Raw genomic sequence first — 21,140 nt, 5'->3', positions numbered from 1 at the left:
CACACGAATCAGAAAATGTAGCTGGCTCTGACTCTGTTGGTAACACGTTTACATTTTCTATACCTTCACTTGAAGATGGATTATTTTCGTCACTTGTTTTCAACTTTTTTAAAAAAAAGTTTATTTCACTTTGTCGTTTTTGTGACATTTTAAAACAGAATAATTGAACACGAAACTACAAACGAAAACACTACGGACAACAGCAGTACAGGCGAGTACAGCACGAAATACGAATCACACACGAGTGACACGACTTCTGTAAAATTACTAACATTTTAAAACAATAATAGCAATATAGAAATGGATTAGTGAGAATCGTCTTACAAATAAAATAAGATAAGATAGCGATGGCCAGTAGGAACGATACATGGCAAAAATAGCCGGTCTGCCGTCTGCGTTAAGGCGAAATGCCTTTATACCCGCATAATAAAAGTAATAGTAATATGTTTGGGAGAATTTCTTATATAATGATAATATAATAATAATATAATAATAATATAAAATATATGTAATGATAATATTTCTTAAATTATAATATAATGTGTTTGAGCGAAACAATATAAAAGATAAAATTATAAAAATTAATAATAAAAAATAATAAAACCTAACTTATGCCAATAAAGGGGGGGGGGGCGAGGCCCTTCGGGCCCCCCCCTTAAATCCACCACTGAATACTCACAAATGAAATGATACGTTGCCTGTATTATCTTTAGAGGATACATGACAAACAATGCAAGTACGAACCATAGCTTGAAGACAAATGATAATTCGTACAGAATCATGAATACTTCAATTTGTAAAAATGTTAAATAATTTTTAAATAAAATGCGTTAACAATAAAAATATTTGTTATCATCATAGATATCTTCTATTATCATTATGAAATAAAACTAATGATAAAACCCCTTGCTAAAGTGAGTGCACTATATAAAAGCAGTCTATCTCTCATCCACATTCCGGACCGCGACCCCTTGTATTGTTAATATATGATTGGCCTATCCATTCTTCTATTATCTATGTATGAGAGGAACAGCCCGCTCAAGGTACAGATTATATGAAAATTTTGATATAATCTGTGCTCAAGGTTTATAAATTATAATATATAAGCCTTGCTGCGCGCCTTACAGTCAGTTTTCCAAGCTGTAATGGGTAGACCTTATATCACAGATAATGTATCTATATTGCAAATGAGACAATAGATATAAAAAAATCAGGAATTATGTTTATGAATAAGACGCTCATATTTTTTCAGTTATATTGTGCCATCTATCGGTTTGAAAGTAAATCATCTGTTATGTTATTGTACTTAAGTGTATACCTTGATACACTTTGTATTGTACTCTAGTGTGATTACAGCTGTTTTAGCTTGTTTAACATATTTGATTATAACAGTTTTTATCGGTTGTTGCAGAGAAGCAACGTTTTACACTATGTTTTGTGAGGGTTAAATTATGTCTTACAGCCAAAGGTTTTCAATTGATGATGCTTTTGAAGAGGAACTGATGGATGATATAAAAGTTTATGGGTCCAGTTTAGGGAATTCTCCATTACAATCACCAGGCCAATCCAAACTAACAAAATATGGTGGTACTGGTCATGAATCAGTTACAAGAACAAAAAAATTTGAAGAAGTAAGTATTCAAATTGACTTCAATGCCATTCAAAAGTGCATTACTTGTAATTTAATCTAATATGTAATTGGTCTTTAGACACAGTCTCGAGACAGTGATTCATTAATTTATAATTCAACGGCATATTCTAATAATAAGAACTGGTGTTGGCACCATCCTCAAGTACGAGAAAACTGGCGTGTTGTTCTAGCTGCGGTATTTTTGCTTATTATTGGAACTGGTAATTATTTGTAAATAAATAGTTTATATGTTTGAAAATATTAATATTTGATTTATATTTTCAGCTTTATTATCTTTGGCTATAATTGTGCAATTGACTCCTAATACTGACTATCATCCAATAGTGTTTTTCATTGCTGGTTTCATTTGTTTCATACCTGGAGCATATCATGTTATATACATTTATTTAGCTGCTAGAGGATATCCAGGTTACAGTTTTTATAACTTGTCTTTATTTAACTAATTGTGAAAAATTGATAAAAAATAAATGTAATTTATAATCAGTGAATACTGGCCACTTATACTTATATATGTGACAAATGTTGAATTAGTATTATTATTGCATAAGCAATTTTATAATTGGTGGCACAGATATGAATAGCTTTATGACTCTTTTACCTGAAATCATAATTATGTCATTTTATTTTCTTATGGTTATTGAAAAGTTACAAATTATGCTTTAAAAATTTTTAAACGGAATTTATACTAACTTGTTGCACCATTTATTTTCATACATATTCATATCAGTAGATCTTATGAATCCATCAGAATTGTATTAGGTAATGATTTGTTTATTTTTTTTATTTGTAAAAATACCAAGCATGATGAAAATATAAAATATTATTTCCATAAATTAACCTACATTATTTTTCATTGTTTATCAAGCTAGTATTTTAAAAGAAAAATGTATTAAGTAAACAACCTTGAAATTTAAGTTTAAAGATTAGTTTAATTTTTAATCTAAAATATACCATAAAAATGTATTTTATTTTTTCTTCATTATATCTATGTAAAATAAAAAATTATTTTGAATAGTATCACAATATTTAAATATCCATCAACACTGACAATTAGTAGTATATACAGTAAATATAAATAAGATGAGGAAGTACATTACATATGATGTCATAACATAATTTTTTATTTCTCATTATAACTAGTGAATAGTAGTTATGAAATATGTGATTGTCCTTGTATAATTTTTTTTTATTGTAATTAAATAAAATGTATAAAAAGACTTTAGTAAGGGATTTACTTATACTTATATTACTTACTTATATTTACTATTTTATATTTTATCCACGCGTGTACACAATTTCTATTTGTTTGGACTCAATAATATGATCTCAAAATATCTTTTATAATTTTAATTAATTATATAAAAATAATCAAAGTATATAATTATGCGGTAATTTTTAATTTTATTTAAAATATTAATCAAACAAAGGTTGTGATTAACTGTTTAAAAAATTTAATATATAAATAACTTATAAGCATTAATTTTAATTTATTAAACCTCACAAAAATTTTTATTTAAAAATTAAATAAATAAAGATGAAATCAAACAATATAAAATATATGAAAATGTAACATTTATTATATTAGGTATATAAATTATTAGCTTAAAGATAGCAATTTTTGTTATGGTCAAAAATTAATTAAAATCATTCTATATTATATAATTTAAATACTTACTGCTTTTACATAGAAATCGAACAATTAATATATATTTAAAATTAATATACATTTTCAAAATAATTTGTATGTGGTTTTATGTTATTATTACTAGTTATTTTCTAATTACAAAATAAGTAATAAATAGCATGGATTAAATTAATTTAGATTACAATAATAATTAAAAAATTACATTTTTTATGCTAAGATAACATTATCTATAATCTAATTTATATTTGTCTTAAGATAAATACAATTTATGACATTTATTTTATTATTTAAAAATAAAAAAATACAGAACTAAATTATAGATTATTTTTTCTCTGTGTCATATGAGTAATTGATTCTTCGATATTTAGACTAGTTTGTTAAGTTTTAAACTATGTAAAAAGAGTTTTTTATTGAAAGTAATAAGTTGATCTTTTAGTTATAATATTAGTAAATAAGTTTTATTATTTAATTCAGTGAATACTATTAATTGAATACTACAATTAAAACCTTAGTTGATAGTAATTATTATGATATGACTACTAATATTACTAATACTTTTGACTTTTCTGTGTAATTTATAAATGAATGTGCAATAAAAATTATAATTGATTATTTTATTTTTTAGAAAATAATGAAAGCTATGGAATGTTGTAACTATTATCAAAAATAATCTTAAAATAGGTACTAGTCAAGTACTAGTCTTAAAAATGTATTTAAATAATGCCCTAATTCTTTTAAAATATTTAATGTATTATAAAAAAATGAGCTTTTGTTGTATAATTATCTGTTAAGCATCCAGTATCCTTTAGTATTTTATAATAGTTTAAAATGTATGTTGTAACCAATAAAATACATTTTATATTTAAAGTAACTTTTTGATTATGTTATTTATGTCTTGTTATCAATCATTTTATTCAGAGTGATAATTGTATTGTAATTTTTTAGGAATATTTGATCAAAGCTAAAGTATACAAAAAAATTGAGTTCAAAGTATATTATTGAGTACTCATGAACTAAATTATTTTTAAATAGTATTCAATATTTCGAAAATAATTTAAATATCAGTTTCTAAGTTGTTACAACACCGAAACTAATGTTCTAATTTTACAATTTATTTAAATTATTTTAGTTCCCATGATTTTTGTATGATTATATTTTGTTTTTTCAATCTCTTAATTTTTATACATGTATGAACCTACTATAGATTATTAAATCATAAAACACATTATTAATATTTTTATTATGTTATAGTGTATAAAAATTATAAAATTGTAGTTTCCTTATTAATTTTTAATTGTAAAATGCTGGTAAATCATTTTATTGTATCATGTTTTATGGTGTTTTGTGAAAATATTTATATAATTATTTGATACTCTCTAAAATTATTTATAACATTTGAATTAATTTATAATTTATTAAAAAAAAATATATAAAAATAAAATTAATGTGCTTTTTTTTTAATATTTTTATTCTTTATCCATAATATATATATATAATAAATAAAACAGTAAGATTTTAATTTAAATAATAATTAAAATATCAGTTACTGTACTTTGTGATTGGACAAGAACAAAAATTAATAAAGAAATTGTGTTTTTAGTGATTGTCATAAGGCTTAAGCCATAAGTGTGTGTATTATCATTATTATAGCTTTGATAATAATAGTATACAATCATCATTTATTTAGTAGCTATAATCTATATTTCATGTGATACTTGATACCAGGGACTAGAACCTATTGGATTTTTTTGTTCTGGCTTAGATTATTAAATTAATTTTTTTAAGTGTTTCAATTTTATAAAACAGAATGAGAGTTCAAACATTAAAACTGTTAATACCAGTTCTAAAAAATACCTATTAATAGAAATGAAGCTTATACTATTATAGGCAGTGATACATTTTTTGAGAGTTAACTAGCCACAAGTGTTTTAATGTAATTACTAATTAATAGTCTATTTTAAAACTTTGAAATAACATTTTTACATAAGCTAAATTTAAATTATTTTTTATATTCTGTGTAAAGTGTTAATTTATTTTTTTTACATTGTTTGGGAGCACTACTGTAGTCCACTGTTTTAGTTGGGTATATTGTAGCGTTTTTACTAATTGACAGTATTTAGTAAGAATAAAACATTTAAACAAAAAATCCTCATTCACTACACTCAGAATTTAAAATATTTACATATCATACAAATTTATAGTTAGTTAAAGTTGAAAAAAATATAATATATATTTATAGTACCAGAATTTTATGAACTCATATACTCGATGATAAATTTTTAATTTGAAATTGATCAGACATTACACATAATAATTAAGTTGCTTTTGGAATACTTTTTTATACGTTTGCAGTGTGGTTATTTCTTATTTACGTTTTTACGTCTGACTGAAGAACCGTTAAAAAAATGCTTAAAATGTTATGCTGTGATCAGATGCTGGTGCGTGAGTAAAAATTTTTTTTTTTTAAATGTAATAGGTTTAAAATGTATACAAATAAATTACTATTAAATTCATCACAACTTCTTTCTGATTGTTATAGTACGTTTTATCTAAACATAAAAAAAATGTTAAAATGTCGGTTACTCATTCAGTGTCAACAGTTCCGGCGCTATAATTTGCGAGGCCCTTTGCAAATATCATGTCATATCAGTAGATTCAGATAAAGTTAGGATTAATTTGGATCATTATCAAAAAGGATGGACTTGTTCTAAAATACATTATTTATTTTTATAAAACCAATTTTTAAATCATAATTTCGGTTTTCATAATTATATCTATTTAACATTATTAATATTTTATTATTATAAATTACTTAAACTATTCTAAAATTTAAGTAATATATAAAAGTTTAACTTAATTATGTATTAATATTAAGCAGAGCCGTAAAAAGCTCTACTAGTGTCCGAGGGAAGTATGAGTACTATATTTAGTATATTAGGCATATGCGCCTATTCATAGAAAAAAAATTGATAATAATTTTGAAAATTTCGAACTATTGTTTATCAGAGGAATATGTATTATTAAGTAGGTATTTATTTTAAAATAAATTTTTATTGAAACAAAATAAAGTATTACTCCAACCAATATGCACGGATAGCAAAACTTTATAAGAAGATGCATCTCGTCAATAAAGTGGTTATAAGTTCAATTTGTTGTAGATGAGGGCATTATTTACACATTTTATGATGAACCTATTACAATTACTAAAGTATAAACAAAAGCCAAAATCAGAGGAGTATTCGCACTATTAGCTTTAATATTTAAATTTTATAAGTCCAGTAAAATTTATCTAAAACACAGAATCACTTGAGATTAAAAATTTTTTCGTTAAAGAGAGAATGAAAAAAATTGAAGTTTCAAAAATCTAGTTATGTACTAAAAAATTTAAACTCCATTTTAAGAGTGACATGCAGCATTATTTAAGAATAAAGGGCATATAAATTGCCTGTTAAAATAACGAAACCGTTAAACCATAACTTAAGTATTTTTCTAATTTTAAATATTTAAATTTCTATATAGTAGATTTTCTGCATTCAAGTGATTAATTTTACTTAATATTTTAACTGGGACTCCGAGAGGTTTTACTGTACTATACAATACCTCATTGGAGTTCCATTTTGCATAAAATGTCCGGCGCTTCTTTCCATTTCATCCAACCGCTCTTAATCCAATGTTTTTCATCCATCCATGCCAAAACCTCCGTCCCTTTTACATAAATGATTCTAAATATTTAAAATTCTCGACTTTACCTATCACATCACTTATTGTCATTGTTCTCCGCATTCCCTCAACTTCTTGGTATCTTCATCCAGTAATATTCTACTTCTCTACTAGTTGTTTAACACAAAAAAAAATGGGTCCATTGTCGATTTTCCTGGTGTAAAACCAAACTGATTTTCCGATTTTGATATCTCACTTCCAGTGGTGTATTTAAGAATTGTTCATGAACGGAGGGGGGGGGGTCCAGCTAATTTTCCATACACATTTAAGTGGAGTACTCCACCCCTCAGTGGCGTATTTATGGGGGAGTCCAGGGGTACTAAAGTATAATAGTTTTTAATCTATTAAAAACTATTATAGGTACTTAATATTATATATTATTATTGCTATTATCTTTATATCAGTATCTATCTATATTATGTCGGAATTATTGGACCCCCCTCCCCAGAAAAAAATTGAAAACACGCTACCGCCACCTTATCTTCCTCAGCATGACACTTAAATATAAATTCAATTTATTACAATGCATTAACATAAAACCATTTTGATATTTATACTTATTTATTTTTGAACATATGAAACCACATTTATAAAAAAAATCCAATTTTCTAGAATTTTTTCTAGAAAAATTTCTAATTCATTAATGATTTCATCAGCACCTAAATTTATGTCCCGATGAATAGACATCGTCATTAGTCCATTTAGTCTCGTCTACCTTATAGTATATTTAAAAATACAGTTATAAGATATATTTTTATACATTAAATATTTTCAAAATAATTAAAAGATTATTTTATTCATTTTTCAACTGAGATATATTTACAGCTTTGTCAAAGTTGAAAAAGATCTTTGTGTTATTGACAGTGGTAATGTGCAAAATAATTTTATTAAAAAATGTTTACCAGGAAAATCAATTTTGGGGAAATTTAAAAGCGCTTTTAATCCAATTTTGACGATAATATCTTGACTGGTTATTTTATATGATACGGAAAATATGGAACACTGGGCAAAAGTGGCGTCGAAATTCTAAAATATTACTCAGGTCAAATAAAAATACAACGGTCTCAAGCACCTCAGCGGCCACTAGCCTACATTTTTACTTTGCATAGAAAAATAATTTGTCTTCTCATATCACTAGGATTAGGTATGATTCATACTATAATAGTATTTATAAAGAACAATAATAAGGAAAATAATTAATATTTATTTTCGTCAAATTCTTTGTTTTTAGTAGTTCGTCCTTTTTCAATGACACTCGAGAGACTTTCTTGAAAAATAGTAAGGTTTTGTTTTGATTGTTTTATTTATATATTAATTTACAAGTATTAACCATTTAATTTTTTAATTTTTTATTATTTTATTGTTATAGATTCCCCAACACAAACAACTTTAGTACAAATACCTTCTAGTGTGGCAAAACAATTGAAATAAAAACTTACTATTTTCAAGAAAATCTTTTGAGTGTCATAGAAAAAGGACAAACTACTAAAAACAAAGAATTTGACGAAAGTAAATATTTTTTATTTTCCTTGTTGTCCTTTATAAATACTATTATAGAATGAATCATGCTTAATACTTATAACTTGAGAGGACAAATTATTTTTCTATACAAAGTAAAAATATAGGCTTGTGACCGCTGGGGTACTTGAGGTCGTTATATTTTTATTTGGCCTGAGTAAAATTTTAGAAGTTCGACGCCACTTTGGCCCAGTGTTCCATATTGTCCGTAGCATACACAAACCAACTGTCGAAGGTATTCACACAAAATATTTAATTTTTTCCATACTTCGATTGATTACGCACAAAAGTAATTATTTTTGATAATACTCTGAAATAAAATAAATTTTATTAAATGTCATGAAGTTAAGTAATTCAAAATTGACGTTTAAGAATGGAAATAAATGTTTCACTGAAATTAACTAATTTTCGGGGAAAAAAAAACGATTGTTTGGTTAAAAGAAAATAATATGAAAAACAAAATTTGTTTTAAAACTCAAGGTATCTTTTTAACTACAATCCATATATTCTGTAGACATTAAAATATAAAATACAATTTTTTATGTCCTAACATATAATTACACTGAGAGGCTTCTACGCTCTGTCATTTTACACTGTCACTTTTATTTTTAATTATTTTTCTTTTTTTTTTTTCTTTACTTTACTCTCATATAATGTCCTCAATTGTTCTTATTGTTCACTTTGAACAAATTGAATAAAAAAATTTATAAACAAAAAAAAAAAAAATATGTCCTAACTCGATAACAATTTATAAAAGGATTTTATATTTTAACGAGACTGCTTTTGTTGAAAACTACATTAATATGTGTGATTTTTTATGGTTTAGAAGAAGTTTACACGTACTTAATCTGGTAATTACTTACCACGCCGGAGAAGGTTAAATTATTATTTTATAGTTTCCACCGACTTCCTGATGGGGCATTATAAACCTGACCTTTTGGAATACCAGTAGCATTTTGCTGTTTATTATTTTCGTAAAGGTTACTGATCTTCTTATCTTGTTGTTTTTGGTTGTACATATGAAGCAGTGGACTATAGTCAGGAGTGTTGCTCTAAAACAAATACGGTCATTATGTGACAGTGCTCGGTACTTGATTACAAAATTATTGTATTTCAAGTACTTTATTTGAACTACACGATGACGTTACGACAGGCGTTTTAGTTTTCGTTGCCTTCGTTACATTTTGATTTTTTAACCCGACATTAAAGACTTTTATAACTGGGATTTTCGATTTTGCATCACCAGAAGGCCCTGCTTTAGAAACTTTTGCAAGTTTTTTATCTACACTCCTTGGTTTGTTGTTCACTGTCGGTCGTATCTTTAACCCATCAATACGACTCGATAGCTTGGTAACTTTTTCACGTTCAATATTATATTTTTTGCTGTGCGCGATAAAAACAATTCGATAATATTAATGTATATATCATACTCGTTTTTATATTTTATACTTAAGTGTTTCCATACGGCCACACGCATTAGTTTCTTCTAACTCCAGCAACGTTTTCTGATCTTTTAATTGTTTTTTCACATCTTTGAAATTATTTCGTTCGTGTTTGATCTCTTCGTTTTTTGTTCTTATATAAGTTCTAAATCCTTCTTTAAGATCTGAAATTTGGTTCTCTATAACAATATATTAATACTTGCATTTTAATTTGTTTTGTTCATCTGAAAATGATGGCACTTATAAAACAAATATTTCACCTTTTATCTTCATATTAGACTTGTAGATTTGTTGCTGGTACTCTTTTTCTTTGCGCGCCTCTATGTCTATTTTAGTTATTATTTTTTCGTATCGTTGTGCTTTACTTATGTACGCTTTTTCCAATTCATTGAGCTTATTTTGCAGCTTTTTTATTTTTTCATCTTTTTCACACTTTGGAATATTGTCGTCATCATCTGAGGAATAACCGTCCATTTTGAGTTTATTTTGATGTTGAATCGTTGTTCCGAGTGCCATGTCAAACATACTACAAACACTCGTACCACAACCACATTGCTCTGATAAAAGGTGACCGAAATTTGGATACGACTTCGTCTCGTCAATAGTTTTAATACTTGGCCTCAGAATATTTTCTATGCTTAGGTCCAATGCTGTGTTTTGCCTTTTTAATCTATTCAGGTTTTTAGCCATGATCACGATATCAGCTGCTGCATCTTGTCCCTGTTCTTCAATACGCTGCAGGTGTAGGTAGTTTCGGTCCGATTCGTGTTCTAAATCATTGATTTTATCTTTCGAATTCTCTTTTGACTTTTCTTTCGATAAAAAATATTCACTTTTTAAATCTCTTAACGATTTGTAAAGATTGTCTATATCGTGTGTTAATGACTCGTTTTTTTCCATCAAACATTTCTTCTCGTAATTTTTTTTTTTAACAATTTCTTGTGAACAACCTAACTCCGATTTGGTATTCTCAAGCTCGGTTTTCAAAACGTTCAATTCATCTTTTATTCTGTCGATTGTTTTATTTAAAATTCGTTCTGATGTATATTTGATCTCCTGGAGCTCAGCGATTTTCTTTTCACTCCACATACTTTGACGTAAGAGATCTTCTATCGTAACTTTTAAAGTGTCTAATTGAAGCGAAAGATCCACTTCTGTACTGCTATTTCTCGGCTTTAAGCCAGTAACATGTTCACAGTGATTATGCATCGTACCCGAAAAGTTAACGACTTCTGATTTCAATACAGAGATCTCCGAAGCTGTAATTTTGGACTTTTCTTTTTCAGCCTCAATCTGTATGCAGTAGTTATGTAACTCATCTGTCTGCTGTTTTATTGCAACCTTATGCGATTCGATTAAATCTGTATGACCGCAACCATCGAACTTTAATATTAAATTGATTTCAGAACCAAGAAAATGGATATTGCTTGATACATTTCCTGAATCAATACTTTTAAAATTGCTGAGTGTACCTCTCAACATATTTTCTCCCTTTTCAGTAACTGCAGGTGGTCCGTTCTATAAATTAAATGTTTTTATTTTTATGATTGACGAAAATTACTAAAAATGTAAAAAAAATATTGATACATAATATACCTTAATATACTTATTATTAAATATCTTATAAAAATTGTCCGGTCACTTACATTTTTATGTCTATCTACAGTCTGAGAGTCTACATTATATATGTACACATTTGACAGTGCTCCAAAATCTTTTTTTATTTTCCTGTAAGCATCTGAATTATTTTCCTCGACATCAATATTGTTTGCCTTCCAGTCATTGAACAAATAGTTCTTAATCGAATTAATTTTTTCGAGAAATTCATTGATCTCGCTGAAAGTATTTAATTACAAATAAGATGATGATAATGACACGTAGAGTAGGTAAAATATAGTTAGTTTATCATCAAATTATTCATAAGACGAAAATAAATTACCTCACGGTTGGTTGGTTATTGAAATACATATTTTTAAAATCTTAGTTAAAATGTATAAACGACGAAAAAATGTTTGAAATAGTCAAATGATTTCAACGGTTTAGTCACTGCAGTGATACTATGGTATCGTATAACGAATCGTTCTCACGGTTACGATTTTTGTTCAAACGATTTTATTATATATTAACAACTATTCGTTTTGTATAGCCAACAGATAAAAATACAGTATATTACTTGATGATTCTAGTTTACAGACATCACGTTCTATTTTCGAGTTCACGAAATAATATATTTCAGTGTTCTATTACGATAGCAAGACGATGGCAGTTGGCATTTTATTGTAATTTAGATATTGTTATATATTTACATTTAAGATAAAGAATATATATAGAAATATGTAAACAACGGATATGATACAATAATTGTCATTGTATAAATTATTGATACATACATTAGATTTTATTCAATGGCGTTTCTAGGTTTTTTAAATTAGACATTAAAAAAAAACTTAATACATATTAAAAAATTTTATAACTAGGTATACAAAAAAAAAAAGTATTTATATTCAAATTCCATTTAATTTTCTTTGATCAATAAAAAACGTATTTAATTCGTTTTCGGTCGCTTCCGAGAAGTGTGAACCAGTGTATAGGGCATGTGTTCGGTACCTAGTAATCAGCACGGGCCGTTTTTTTTCGACCCGATCCGGCCCAAAATTTAAACTTATAAATTGCCGTCGTCCAGGCCCGGTCTATATTTTATTTTTTTTAAGTCTAGTCCGACCAGGCCCGTTTGTAAATAAAAATATACATCAACTGTATTTCTTTTCAGTATTGACTTAGCAGACAAAAACATTTTATAAAGACAATAAATGTATTACAAAAAAAAAAAATATGCTAAATTTTATTAATTTATCAATTTTACTTATTATTTAAATGTAAAATTATTTATAGATATAGAATACATAATGCTACAAATTAAATTAATTAGTTTTGGTTTGACAGACCCGGCCCAATGAATAATATTACGATCCCACCTATAACCAACCTGTAATATTAAAATTATGGCCCGTCCCGGACCAAGCCCGATGTGAGTCGGGCCGGGTCGGGCTAGCCCGGCCCGTACTGATTTCTAGTACCTACTTAGTAGAGACCAAAACCCCCCTCGACACGAATCGGTGTCATCCGATTCCTATTGTGGTCAAAGGTTCACAAAAGCAATCGGTCGTTTAAACATTTACGGTTTACTTTCAGTTCGGTAATGGTTTTAGTAAGGAAAAATATTATTAGTTAAAATTTTTAAATTTTATTGTTTATCGTGAGTAATTCACTTGATATTAATAATGATCCAGTGGCTAATAGGTATTTTGTTGACCGTTGATATTTGATGTAAATTTTGTTTTTATTTTAAAATTTTTTTGTTTCTGTTTCTGTCGTTTATTTTGATTATCATCGTAGACCGTAGTCCCGGAAATTCGTGAAGTGGATTACAGACAGGCGGTCGCGGTGGCGCTACAACGTGATAACAGAATACCTACCCACACTAACGTTTATTTACTTCTCACACATTGACACAGCTCAAATAGATATACTATACAAAATGCCTATATATTAGTCCTTAATACATATAATGCTCCAGCCCCCTTTAATACATGGGTCCTCCCGGTCAAGGTTTAGCGCCTCCATTATATTGGTGCCTGACGCAAATGCCTCAATCGTTTCACCATTATTATGGCCGTTATTGTGTAAAGGAAAATAGAAATGCGTCGCAAACAAGGTAGTAGGTGAGTTGAACTGTTCACATCTAGTAGTGTGAAAATGCGTTATTAACGGTTGTGAATTTCTTATTGTGAAGTTCGGGCCAAAAAGGTTACCCTCTATTAAATCAAGATTTACGAAATTTTACATAACAGTCTTGAAAAATTTGTGATCCAAGATCGTTATTTAAATAAACAAATACATGATAAGCCGTAATTAATATTAACATTTTTCTTCCATGACAATATATATTAAATCGGTATTTTTTTTCATAACTGAAACGCATATGGTCACACTGCGGGTGTACTGTGTTGTGGATTGGCTGGTCAACAGCAGCAGGACGCGAGGGCTAATTCGCGTTCGCTGACGTTCGCGCGCTGTCTCATTGGTGACCACGATTTCGGCCAATCATCGGAAATATTCTTCGGACCAATATCCATTTATCCAATGTAAGTTCGCTTTTTAAATATTCGCATAGGACTTGGTCACCGGCGCGTATTTGTCCTCTTCTGCTGGCGGATCTTTTCCTGCTGACCTCGACCATGACTTCCTCGTGTGACTTGTTTCGGTTATATTACGACGAAATTAAGTTTTCATGGTTTTTTTCCCTTACTTTTGGAACGCGCACTCCAATTACCCCCTGACCTCTGGGTGACAAGTCTGGTTGCGTACCTGATAACGTCTTATAATTGTTATATAGTTGATAATAATGATTGTACCTTTTGCGTCAGAATCGATATATGGATCAGCAGATCAGTTCAGACGGTAGTGGTGGTGGCGGTCATATGACCGTCGTCCAAACAATCCCGCCGTCTAACAATCAGGTACAGGTCGTACAAGCCGGTCAAGTGATACAGAGCGCCAACGGTCAACAAATTGTTGTTCATGCCGTTCCTCAAAATTCGGGACAACAAGTGCACTTGGGTTCGCAGGGCAATCAACAATTGCAGCTACTCCAGTTACCTGTGCAGGTATGCATTTTTCATCTGATTGTGTTTTTAAAGTGTTAACAATAGTTGTTATTTCTGCACAGCAGCAGGCACAAGCACAGTTAATCCAAACGCCTGATGGCCAGACTTTTATCTACCAACCAGTCCAGGTGGATAATTCTCAAACAATTGCTCAGCAGCAACAAACTCAACCTACATGTAAGTTTGAATTTAAGAATTTTTTAGTATGTGCTGTGCTGTCTTATATTGTTTGTATTATTTTAGTGATTAGCATAAATGGAAACATTATGCAACTATCCAGTCCGCCTGCTAATAATTCTCCTACAGTTACTCAAACAGCTACTACTGTTTCACAAGGAGTTCCTCAAAACCAACAAAATATTGTAATGGTAAGATATATTATTATTATTATCAGTGCCGTATTTGAAAGAAGAGGCTGTCAGGATGTCTAAACATTTCTTGATTTTAAAAAAAATGGCTCAATGTTTTAATGTTATCATTACTTATGTTCATCAAAATATTTAAATCCTAAATGCAAAAGTAAAATTAATTTTAAGTTTGTACCTATGTAGCCCATGTACATTTAAAAAAGTTATTTTACGTTAATATTTTCAAATGCACCAATTGTATTATGATAGATATAGAATCCATTAAATTTTTGAGTATAATTTATTCTTTCAGTATTTTTGATAAGATACATATTTATTAGTATGAGCTGTCACTTGATTGTAATTATTAAGAAAGAACAAATTTTATATGTCATCAATTTATACAATAATACAATAATTCCATACCCAAATTTATAAAATCTTGATGGTAAAATTAATTTTTATATGTTATTAGTTATTTATTAAAAAAATCTTAATGATTTTTTTTCTGTTTAAATCATTTTTTTTAAACTTAATATTTTAAACATATCAACCCTGGTTTTATACTTCATAAACATTCAAGAATATAAGATTTATAGGAATAAATTGAAAATAGTTTTAAACATTTGAAAGTAATAAAAACGTGAATTTTTTTCTTAACAGTCTGAAGATTGGTTAAATAATAGCTTATATTTCTCCATCTTCCATTATGTTCTTATTCCGGTATTTTCATTATTATTTATTTTTTGTTATTAAACTGACCTGTTTAACAAATAATAATTATATCTTGAGTATAATATCTACCTTTTTTTTTTTTACCTTTTTTGTAAAAATATACCTTTCAAATTTAAAATTATCAACATATGCTTAATTATTTAATTTTACTTTTGTATTCATTAAAGATGGTTCCAAACAATACAGCTAATACTAGCAATCAATTTCAACGGTTACCAACTACAACAGAATTTCTTGAAGAAGAACCATTATACGTAAATGCCAAACAATACAAAAGGATACTGAAAAGAAGACAAGCTAGAGCGAAATTGGAAGCTGAAGGAAAGATTCCTAAAACTCGACAAGTAAATATTTCAGTTTTTAAGTATCTTTTGAAGTATTTATATTATGTCAGTAACTAACTTAACAATTTTATTTTAGAAATATCTTTATGAATCACGTCATAAACATGCAATGAATCGTATACGAGGAGAAGGTGGCCGTTTCCATTCAGGATCTTTGAAGAGAATGAGTATGTCAAACAATAAAAATATGCAAAATGACAACTGTAATATAAGAATGGTTGACAATCATAGTTACCATGTTACTATTAAACGCCAAATTGATGATGAACAAAATCTGCAGTCGCACAACGGTTTGGTCTATAGCATAAGTGGCTAGTGAAATGGTAATTTTCTCAGTAAAACCTAAATGTTGTATATTGACTCTGTTAAATTTAATACAATTAAGTGTTCTGTTGATTAACTTTTAAGACTTAAAAAATTAGTATTCAAATTTTATTTATGTATACTTGTCAAGTTAAGAATCATTCTATATCGAATACACTTATGCTATAACACACCTTTTGATTGTTTGTAAGAGATAATTATTATTATTTTTTTACATATAAATAAAATATAATGTATCAAAGACAAATAGTTAATTTTTTAAGTGTAAATATAATTTATACTGTTTAAAAAAATGTTTCTATCATACCTATAACATTATCACCATGTTAAGTATATCTAAAATATAAAAATTATGGATAGTACAATGCATGCAAAATATATAATCATCTTCAACTATCCATAACAATTTATTACACATTTTCTTGCTACAATTTACTATGTTAATTTTATTAAAATGTTGTAAAGTCAGTTAGAGGCCAAATTCGACAAATAACTCGACCCTGTATTAATCCTTTTGGCACAGGGCCAAAATCCCAAGAATCACTTGAAGTTGCTTGATTGTCACCTTCCAACCATACTGATCCTCTTGGAACCTACAAAAATAATGTTTTAATTAAATTTAAAAAATGATATAATTTTTAATTAAAATGGACATAAATTACATTTTTTGCTCTAAAAAAGAATTCAATAAAAATAATTATATAATCTATTATATAAGAATAATATAATAAATATATTAAAAATATATTTAAATGTTCTTTGGTAATAATAAAATGAGAATTGAAATGTCGATAAAAAAATTGCATGTGATTGAAAATAGCATTTTATTCATTTACATAGTAAAAAAGTATACAAGAATTAGGAAAACATTAATACTGTCTATTTCCATAGATTTAGGGTTTTACTTTGGATTCTTTAAGTAATGATAGCATTTGTGCTGAATATTTATATTTATAGGATATTGTATACTAAGAAATAATTGCACATATACCATTGACATTTCAGATCCACAAATGAAAATAAATTAAAAATTAATAACTAGATAATGATAATCAAACAGATACAAGTAATATATTTTCAATAATATATAAATAACTATGAAACATTTAAATAATAATAGAAAGTACTGATTTTTGGAGTCGTTGTGAATTAAAACTAATATTAAAAAATAATTACTGTTACAAAATGTACGCCTCTTCTAACTACTTGTCCATCAACAGCTTTTACTCTTTTCAAAATGAATCGTTTATGTTCGTCAGGAGACTTGGAAACTACTAAATCTCCTTTATCAATATCATTGAAAACTTTTGAAAACCGACGAATAATTACTAAGTCACCAGATTGTATTGATGGCTCCATGGAATTACCTGAACACTAAAGAATTGAATGAAAATCACACATACATTCAAACACATAATACTGTATGTATTCAATAATAAAATTACTTACCAAAAATACATCTCCTACATGTTCTGTTATACAATGAGCGACACAAAAATATTTAAAGCATGTAAAAACGGTACTTCCAACTTTTTTAAGCATTGGTCATTTAACATAATTCCCCCACATGTCACGATATATGTGTAATAATTACAGCTATACAATAATGCATAAATCTTACATTTAAAATGTTAGAAATAAATTGAACACAATAATTTTTTTTGGACGCACTAGTAAGAAAATTAAAGAAAAAACATTAATTTGCCAGTATATTATATTTTTGATATTTTTTTTATCTATTATATTATCAAATTGAAAACGATAATACGCGGATATCACTTGAACATAACCGTTGTTATCATCTAGTATCACAGTTTCATGTAATCCGTGATATTATCATTAATATGGGGTGCTCAGATAGAGCGCTTCCACGTAGTGCACCCCGGGCAACGTCCTAGACGGCTAAAGCTCTATCAACTTTTGGCAATTGTACCTGTGGTTTCCCACCTCACGATATACAATGGACTCCCACCCTCATAGGTCGATGTCATACGAATAAAATAAATAAAATCATTAATAAAACTCTTGTTTTTGCTTCCTAACATTTTAAATTATTTAAATTTGTCAAATATATAAAGATTATTTTTACTATAATTATTATTATAGTACCTAAACACATATAATATTATCTAAAGTTATTATATTACTTTATATTACGGTCTACACTGGGCGTTTTTGATTATTCCAAAAATATAAATAATCACAATCACTTCCGCGATGTCCGACGGTCGCGATGGGTGATGGTTTTGAGTAATAATTATAGAAATCATTTTTAAGTCTTTTTACATAGATGTGTCATGTACAAATAGGGGAAGGCTAAGTTAAAATAAAAGCTCAATTTTTTTTTAGAGACAGCAAAATTTGATTTTGCCTAGTGCACTTTGTTTGCTTGAGCCGGCCCTACGTATGGGTCATGCTATGAAATTATAAATAATTCTCACCTCCCATGCATATTATGTAGGTAATATATGTTTATATACATAATAAATTGTTATTGTTCATAATTAATAATAAATGCTATATAAAACTATTTTAGAACCAATTTTTGCAAGTAAATATATAAATTAAATTTCTTATTTAGTTATTTATTTTATATTGAATGATAAAATTGTAGATTAGTTATTACTTATGATTAAGTACAGATTTTGTAAATTATCTAGATAAATTTATCTAGATGGCTATGATTTTTATCTAGATGAAAATTAGATGTCAATTTTATTTTTTATCTAGATAAATTTATCTAAAGCACAACACTGAACCTCTACTCATTCAATTTATTACTAACTTCTTCCAGATTTTCTCCTACCAAAACTATATCATCAACAAACATCATACACCATAGTATCTCGCACTGTATTTCTTTCGTAACTTCATTAACTTCCATTAATATTTATAAATGATTAATTTTTTCAGTTGATTTCACATTTATTATTTAGGATGATATGTCATAATATTTGATTCCGTTAAATGCATCGAATTCTCATTCTTTTAATTTATTTATTTATTAAAACTCTCATAAAATTTCTCTTTTTAAGAAGACATTTTAGTAAACTAAATAATAAAACTTTAATAAGGCGAACAAAAGAAGTCGAAAACCGATGGCACCGTACTGAAGTTTAAAATTATTATACGATATTAGTGCACACTTTTTATCATAATGTACAATTTATATTTTACTAAAACATTTTATCCACTCAAAAGTAAATAATGTAACAAATTACCTAGTTTAATGTACCACGGCTTAAAATAGTTTAAGATTAAATTAAATTTTAAACCGTGTAATGTACAAAATGAAAACTTAATAGTTTTACTTTATTCAATTGCCATGGTTAGGTAGTGGGTGGATTATCCGATTTTCGCACTCTACCCGTAACATATAGGTACATACTTGAATTATAATAAAATTAGTCGGTATACAAATACATATTATGCAAATTATACATAATTACATCTATGAAAATATTTAACATGATAAAGATTAAAATGACTCAGAGAAGAGGAGGTATGGCCTCTATAACCCTTCCTAAAAACCACCACTGTCTAAAATGTCTAAGTACCTAATTTATCTTATACAAATAGGTATCGATGATAAGCATTATACATTGACATGTATTTAATTTTAAAATGTCTAGTATTTGTACATTTTAATATATTATTTGGTTATTATTAAATATTTATGTATTAATCAACTCTTAATAACGAAATCTAAAATAATTTTAAATGCTTATAGTATTTTAACTGATAAATTAGTTGTATGTTGATTCTCAATTATTATTACCAATTGACATTCATTTTTTAATCAGAATTAAATCTTAATAATTTTTATTATTCAGTTAATAAATACTTTTTAGCAAATAGTTCAAATTAAAAATAATCGTTATTAAGTACTCCATCATCAAGACATATGTTATCAAATTATATATGTATATTACATACAATTTAAATCAGTTTTACTTCATATTTTAAATGTTTTTTATAATAAAAAAAAAAAAAAAAAAAAATTAAAAACTGAACAAAAATGAGTTTAACTCATTTGGGTTATAAAATGCTATAATTCAAGTTTGAAAATACAATCATGGGCGCTGCAAAAGGGTGCACTTGCAACCCCCTCAATTTTCCAAAAAAAAAGAATAAAATTTAAAAATGTAGAATAGAAGCTGATATTATCATTATTGAAGAATGAACTTACATTTTAAATGAAGCATTTTCATATTAGAGTACTTATCACCATCACCATTTAATATTTAACCTCATAAATTCGTGTTACTGATCCAAATTTACTTGTATTATGATAAAAGTAATATACGTAATTAATAATAATTTTTACTACAGTAGATATAATATGTTTGTATACTATTGTTTTATTAGTTAAAGACAATACTACAATAGTATATTAGTCTCATTTACATTATTAACTTACAACAAAATTATGATGTAGGTTAAAAGTGTTTGATGGGCGTTAGTGTGTAATTCAGTGCTATTGGCATAGGGTAACACCAACTTCTTTAAAAAGTGAATGCAGTTCAGTCAAAACTGAGACCTTCAGCCCATAAGCGTGTGCAGACATAACTGGCAGGGTAGTCAAACATAACACATTATCATTTAATATTAACAAAAAATTTGCATTCGTAACTTCATTTAACTTAATAACTATATTTCTCCAGTATTTTTACATTTTTTTTAACGTTAACTAATGTTTTGAAGTGGTTGAAAATAATATGTTTATTTATTATTGTGATCATATTGA

General features: G+C 27.4%; 4 protein-coding genes and 1 long non-coding RNA gene across 7 annotated transcripts; 2 read left to right on the top strand and 3 right to left on the bottom strand.

Moving 5' to 3' along the window:
- Positions 1-113: 113 nt before the first annotated feature.
- On the bottom strand, positions 114-1,041 carry LOC112690442. Its single transcript, XR_003149216.1, has 2 exons — positions 680-1,041; positions 114-256 (listed from the first exon to the last, which is right to left on the bottom strand). It is a non-coding gene; the product is annotated as an uncharacterized LOC112690442 (long non-coding RNA).
- Positions 1,042-1,067: 26 nt separating this feature from the next.
- LOC112690441 (transmembrane protein 134) lies at positions 1,068-2,139 on the top strand. Of its 2 annotated transcripts, XM_025564457.1 has the most exons (4): positions 1,068-1,280; positions 1,412-1,631; positions 1,710-1,851; positions 1,916-2,139. In XM_025564457.1, the coding sequence occupies exons 2-4, from the start codon at positions 1,452-1,454 to the stop codon at positions 2,092-2,094; spliced, it is 501 nt and encodes a 166-aa protein (XP_025420242.1). In that variant the 5' UTR covers positions 1,068-1,280; positions 1,412-1,451; the 3' UTR covers positions 2,095-2,139. The 2 variants fall into 2 exon arrangements, with proteins under 2 accessions (XP_025420242.1, XP_025420241.1); XM_025564456.1 differs by lacking the exon at positions 1,068-1,280 and having other exon boundaries at positions 1,305-1,631.
- A 7,285-nt stretch (positions 2,140-9,424) lies between these two features.
- LOC112690443 (putative leucine-rich repeat-containing protein DDB_G0290503) lies at positions 9,425-11,944 on the bottom strand. Its single transcript, XM_025564458.1, has 6 exons — positions 11,916-11,944; positions 11,623-11,812; positions 10,237-11,494; positions 9,984-10,155; positions 9,716-9,917; positions 9,425-9,586 (listed from the first exon to the last, which is right to left on the bottom strand). Exons 1-6 carry the CDS (start codon positions 11,942-11,944, stop codon positions 9,425-9,427), a joined length of 2,013 nt encoding a protein of 670 aa, XP_025420243.1.
- A 2,059-nt stretch (positions 11,945-14,003) lies between these two features.
- LOC112690439 (nuclear transcription factor Y subunit alpha-like) lies at positions 14,004-16,584 on the top strand. 2 transcript variants are annotated; one of them, XM_025564453.1, is made up of 6 exons: positions 14,004-14,121; positions 14,404-14,643; positions 14,709-14,820; positions 14,887-15,011; positions 15,893-16,069; positions 16,146-16,584. In XM_025564453.1, exons 2-6 carry the CDS (start codon positions 14,413-14,415, stop codon positions 16,383-16,385), a joined length of 885 nt encoding a protein of 294 aa, XP_025420238.1. In that variant the 5' UTR covers positions 14,004-14,121; positions 14,404-14,412; the 3' UTR covers positions 16,386-16,584. The 2 variants fall into 2 exon arrangements, with proteins under 2 accessions (XP_025420238.1, XP_025420237.1); XM_025564452.1 differs by having other exon boundaries at positions 14,706-14,820.
- Positions 16,585-16,781: 197 nt separating this feature from the next.
- Positions 16,782-18,085, bottom strand: LOC112690440 (mitochondrial inner membrane protease subunit 1). Its single transcript, XM_025564454.1, has 3 exons — positions 17,843-18,085; positions 17,570-17,767; positions 16,782-16,986 (listed from the first exon to the last, which is right to left on the bottom strand). The coding sequence occupies exons 1-3, from the start codon at positions 17,933-17,935 to the stop codon at positions 16,843-16,845; spliced, it is 435 nt and encodes a 144-aa protein (XP_025420239.1). The 5' UTR covers positions 17,936-18,085; the 3' UTR covers positions 16,782-16,842.
- Between the last annotated feature and the right edge of the window lie 3,055 nt (positions 18,086-21,140).

This window comes from Sipha flava, unplaced genomic scaffold (assembly GCF_003268045.1).
Source record: "Sipha flava isolate LNK unplaced genomic scaffold, YSA_version1 50427_pilon_pilon, whole genome shotgun sequence".
Classification (NCBI taxonomy): domain Eukaryota; kingdom Metazoa; phylum Arthropoda; class Insecta; order Hemiptera; family Aphididae; genus Sipha; species Sipha flava.
Note: the sequence above shows the minus strand (reverse complement) of the source record. Positions and strands in the feature narration are given on the sequence as shown.

Coding starts and splice junctions, on each gene's coding strand:
- LOC112690441 (XM_025564457.1), top strand. CDS start 1,452: ATGTCTTACAGCCAAAGGTTTTCAATTGATGATGCTTTTGAAGAGGAA. Junction 1,632..1,709: donor GAACAAAAAAATTTGAAGAA/GTAAGTATTCAA, acceptor ATTGGTCTTTAG/ACACAGTCTCGAGACAGTGA. Junction 1,852..1,915: donor TTTGCTTATTATTGGAACTG/GTAATTATTTGT, acceptor TTATATTTTCAG/CTTTATTATCTTTGGCTATA.
- LOC112690443 (XM_025564458.1), bottom strand. CDS start 11,944: ATGTATTTCAATAACCAACCAACCGTGAG. Junction 11,495..11,622: donor CTGTAGATAGACATAAAAAT/GTAAGTGACCGG, acceptor TTTAATTTATAG/AACGGACCACCTGCAGTTAC. Junction 10,156..10,236: donor GTCTAATATGAAGATAAAAG/GTGAAATATTTG, acceptor ATATTGTTATAG/AGAACCAAATTTCAGATCTT.
- LOC112690439 (XM_025564452.1), top strand. CDS start 14,413: ATGGATCAGCAGATCAGTTCAGACGGTAGTGGTGGTGGCGGTCATATG. Junction 14,821..14,886: donor GCAACAAACTCAACCTACAT/GTAAGTTTGAAT, acceptor GTATTATTTTAG/TGATTAGCATAAATGGAAAC. Junction 16,070..16,145: donor AGATTCCTAAAACTCGACAA/GTAAATATTTCA, acceptor ATTTTATTTTAG/AAATATCTTTATGAATCACG.
- LOC112690440 (XM_025564454.1), bottom strand. CDS start 17,935: ATGCTTAAAAAAGTTGGAAGTACCGTTTTTACATGCTTTAAATATTTT. Junction 17,768..17,842: donor ATGTAGGAGATGTATTTTTG/GTAAGTAATTTT, acceptor TCAATTCTTTAG/TGTTCAGGTAATTCCATGGA. Junction 16,987..17,569: donor GAGGCGTACATTTTGTAACA/GTAATTATTTTT, acceptor TTATTTTTGTAG/GTTCCAAGAGGATCAGTATG.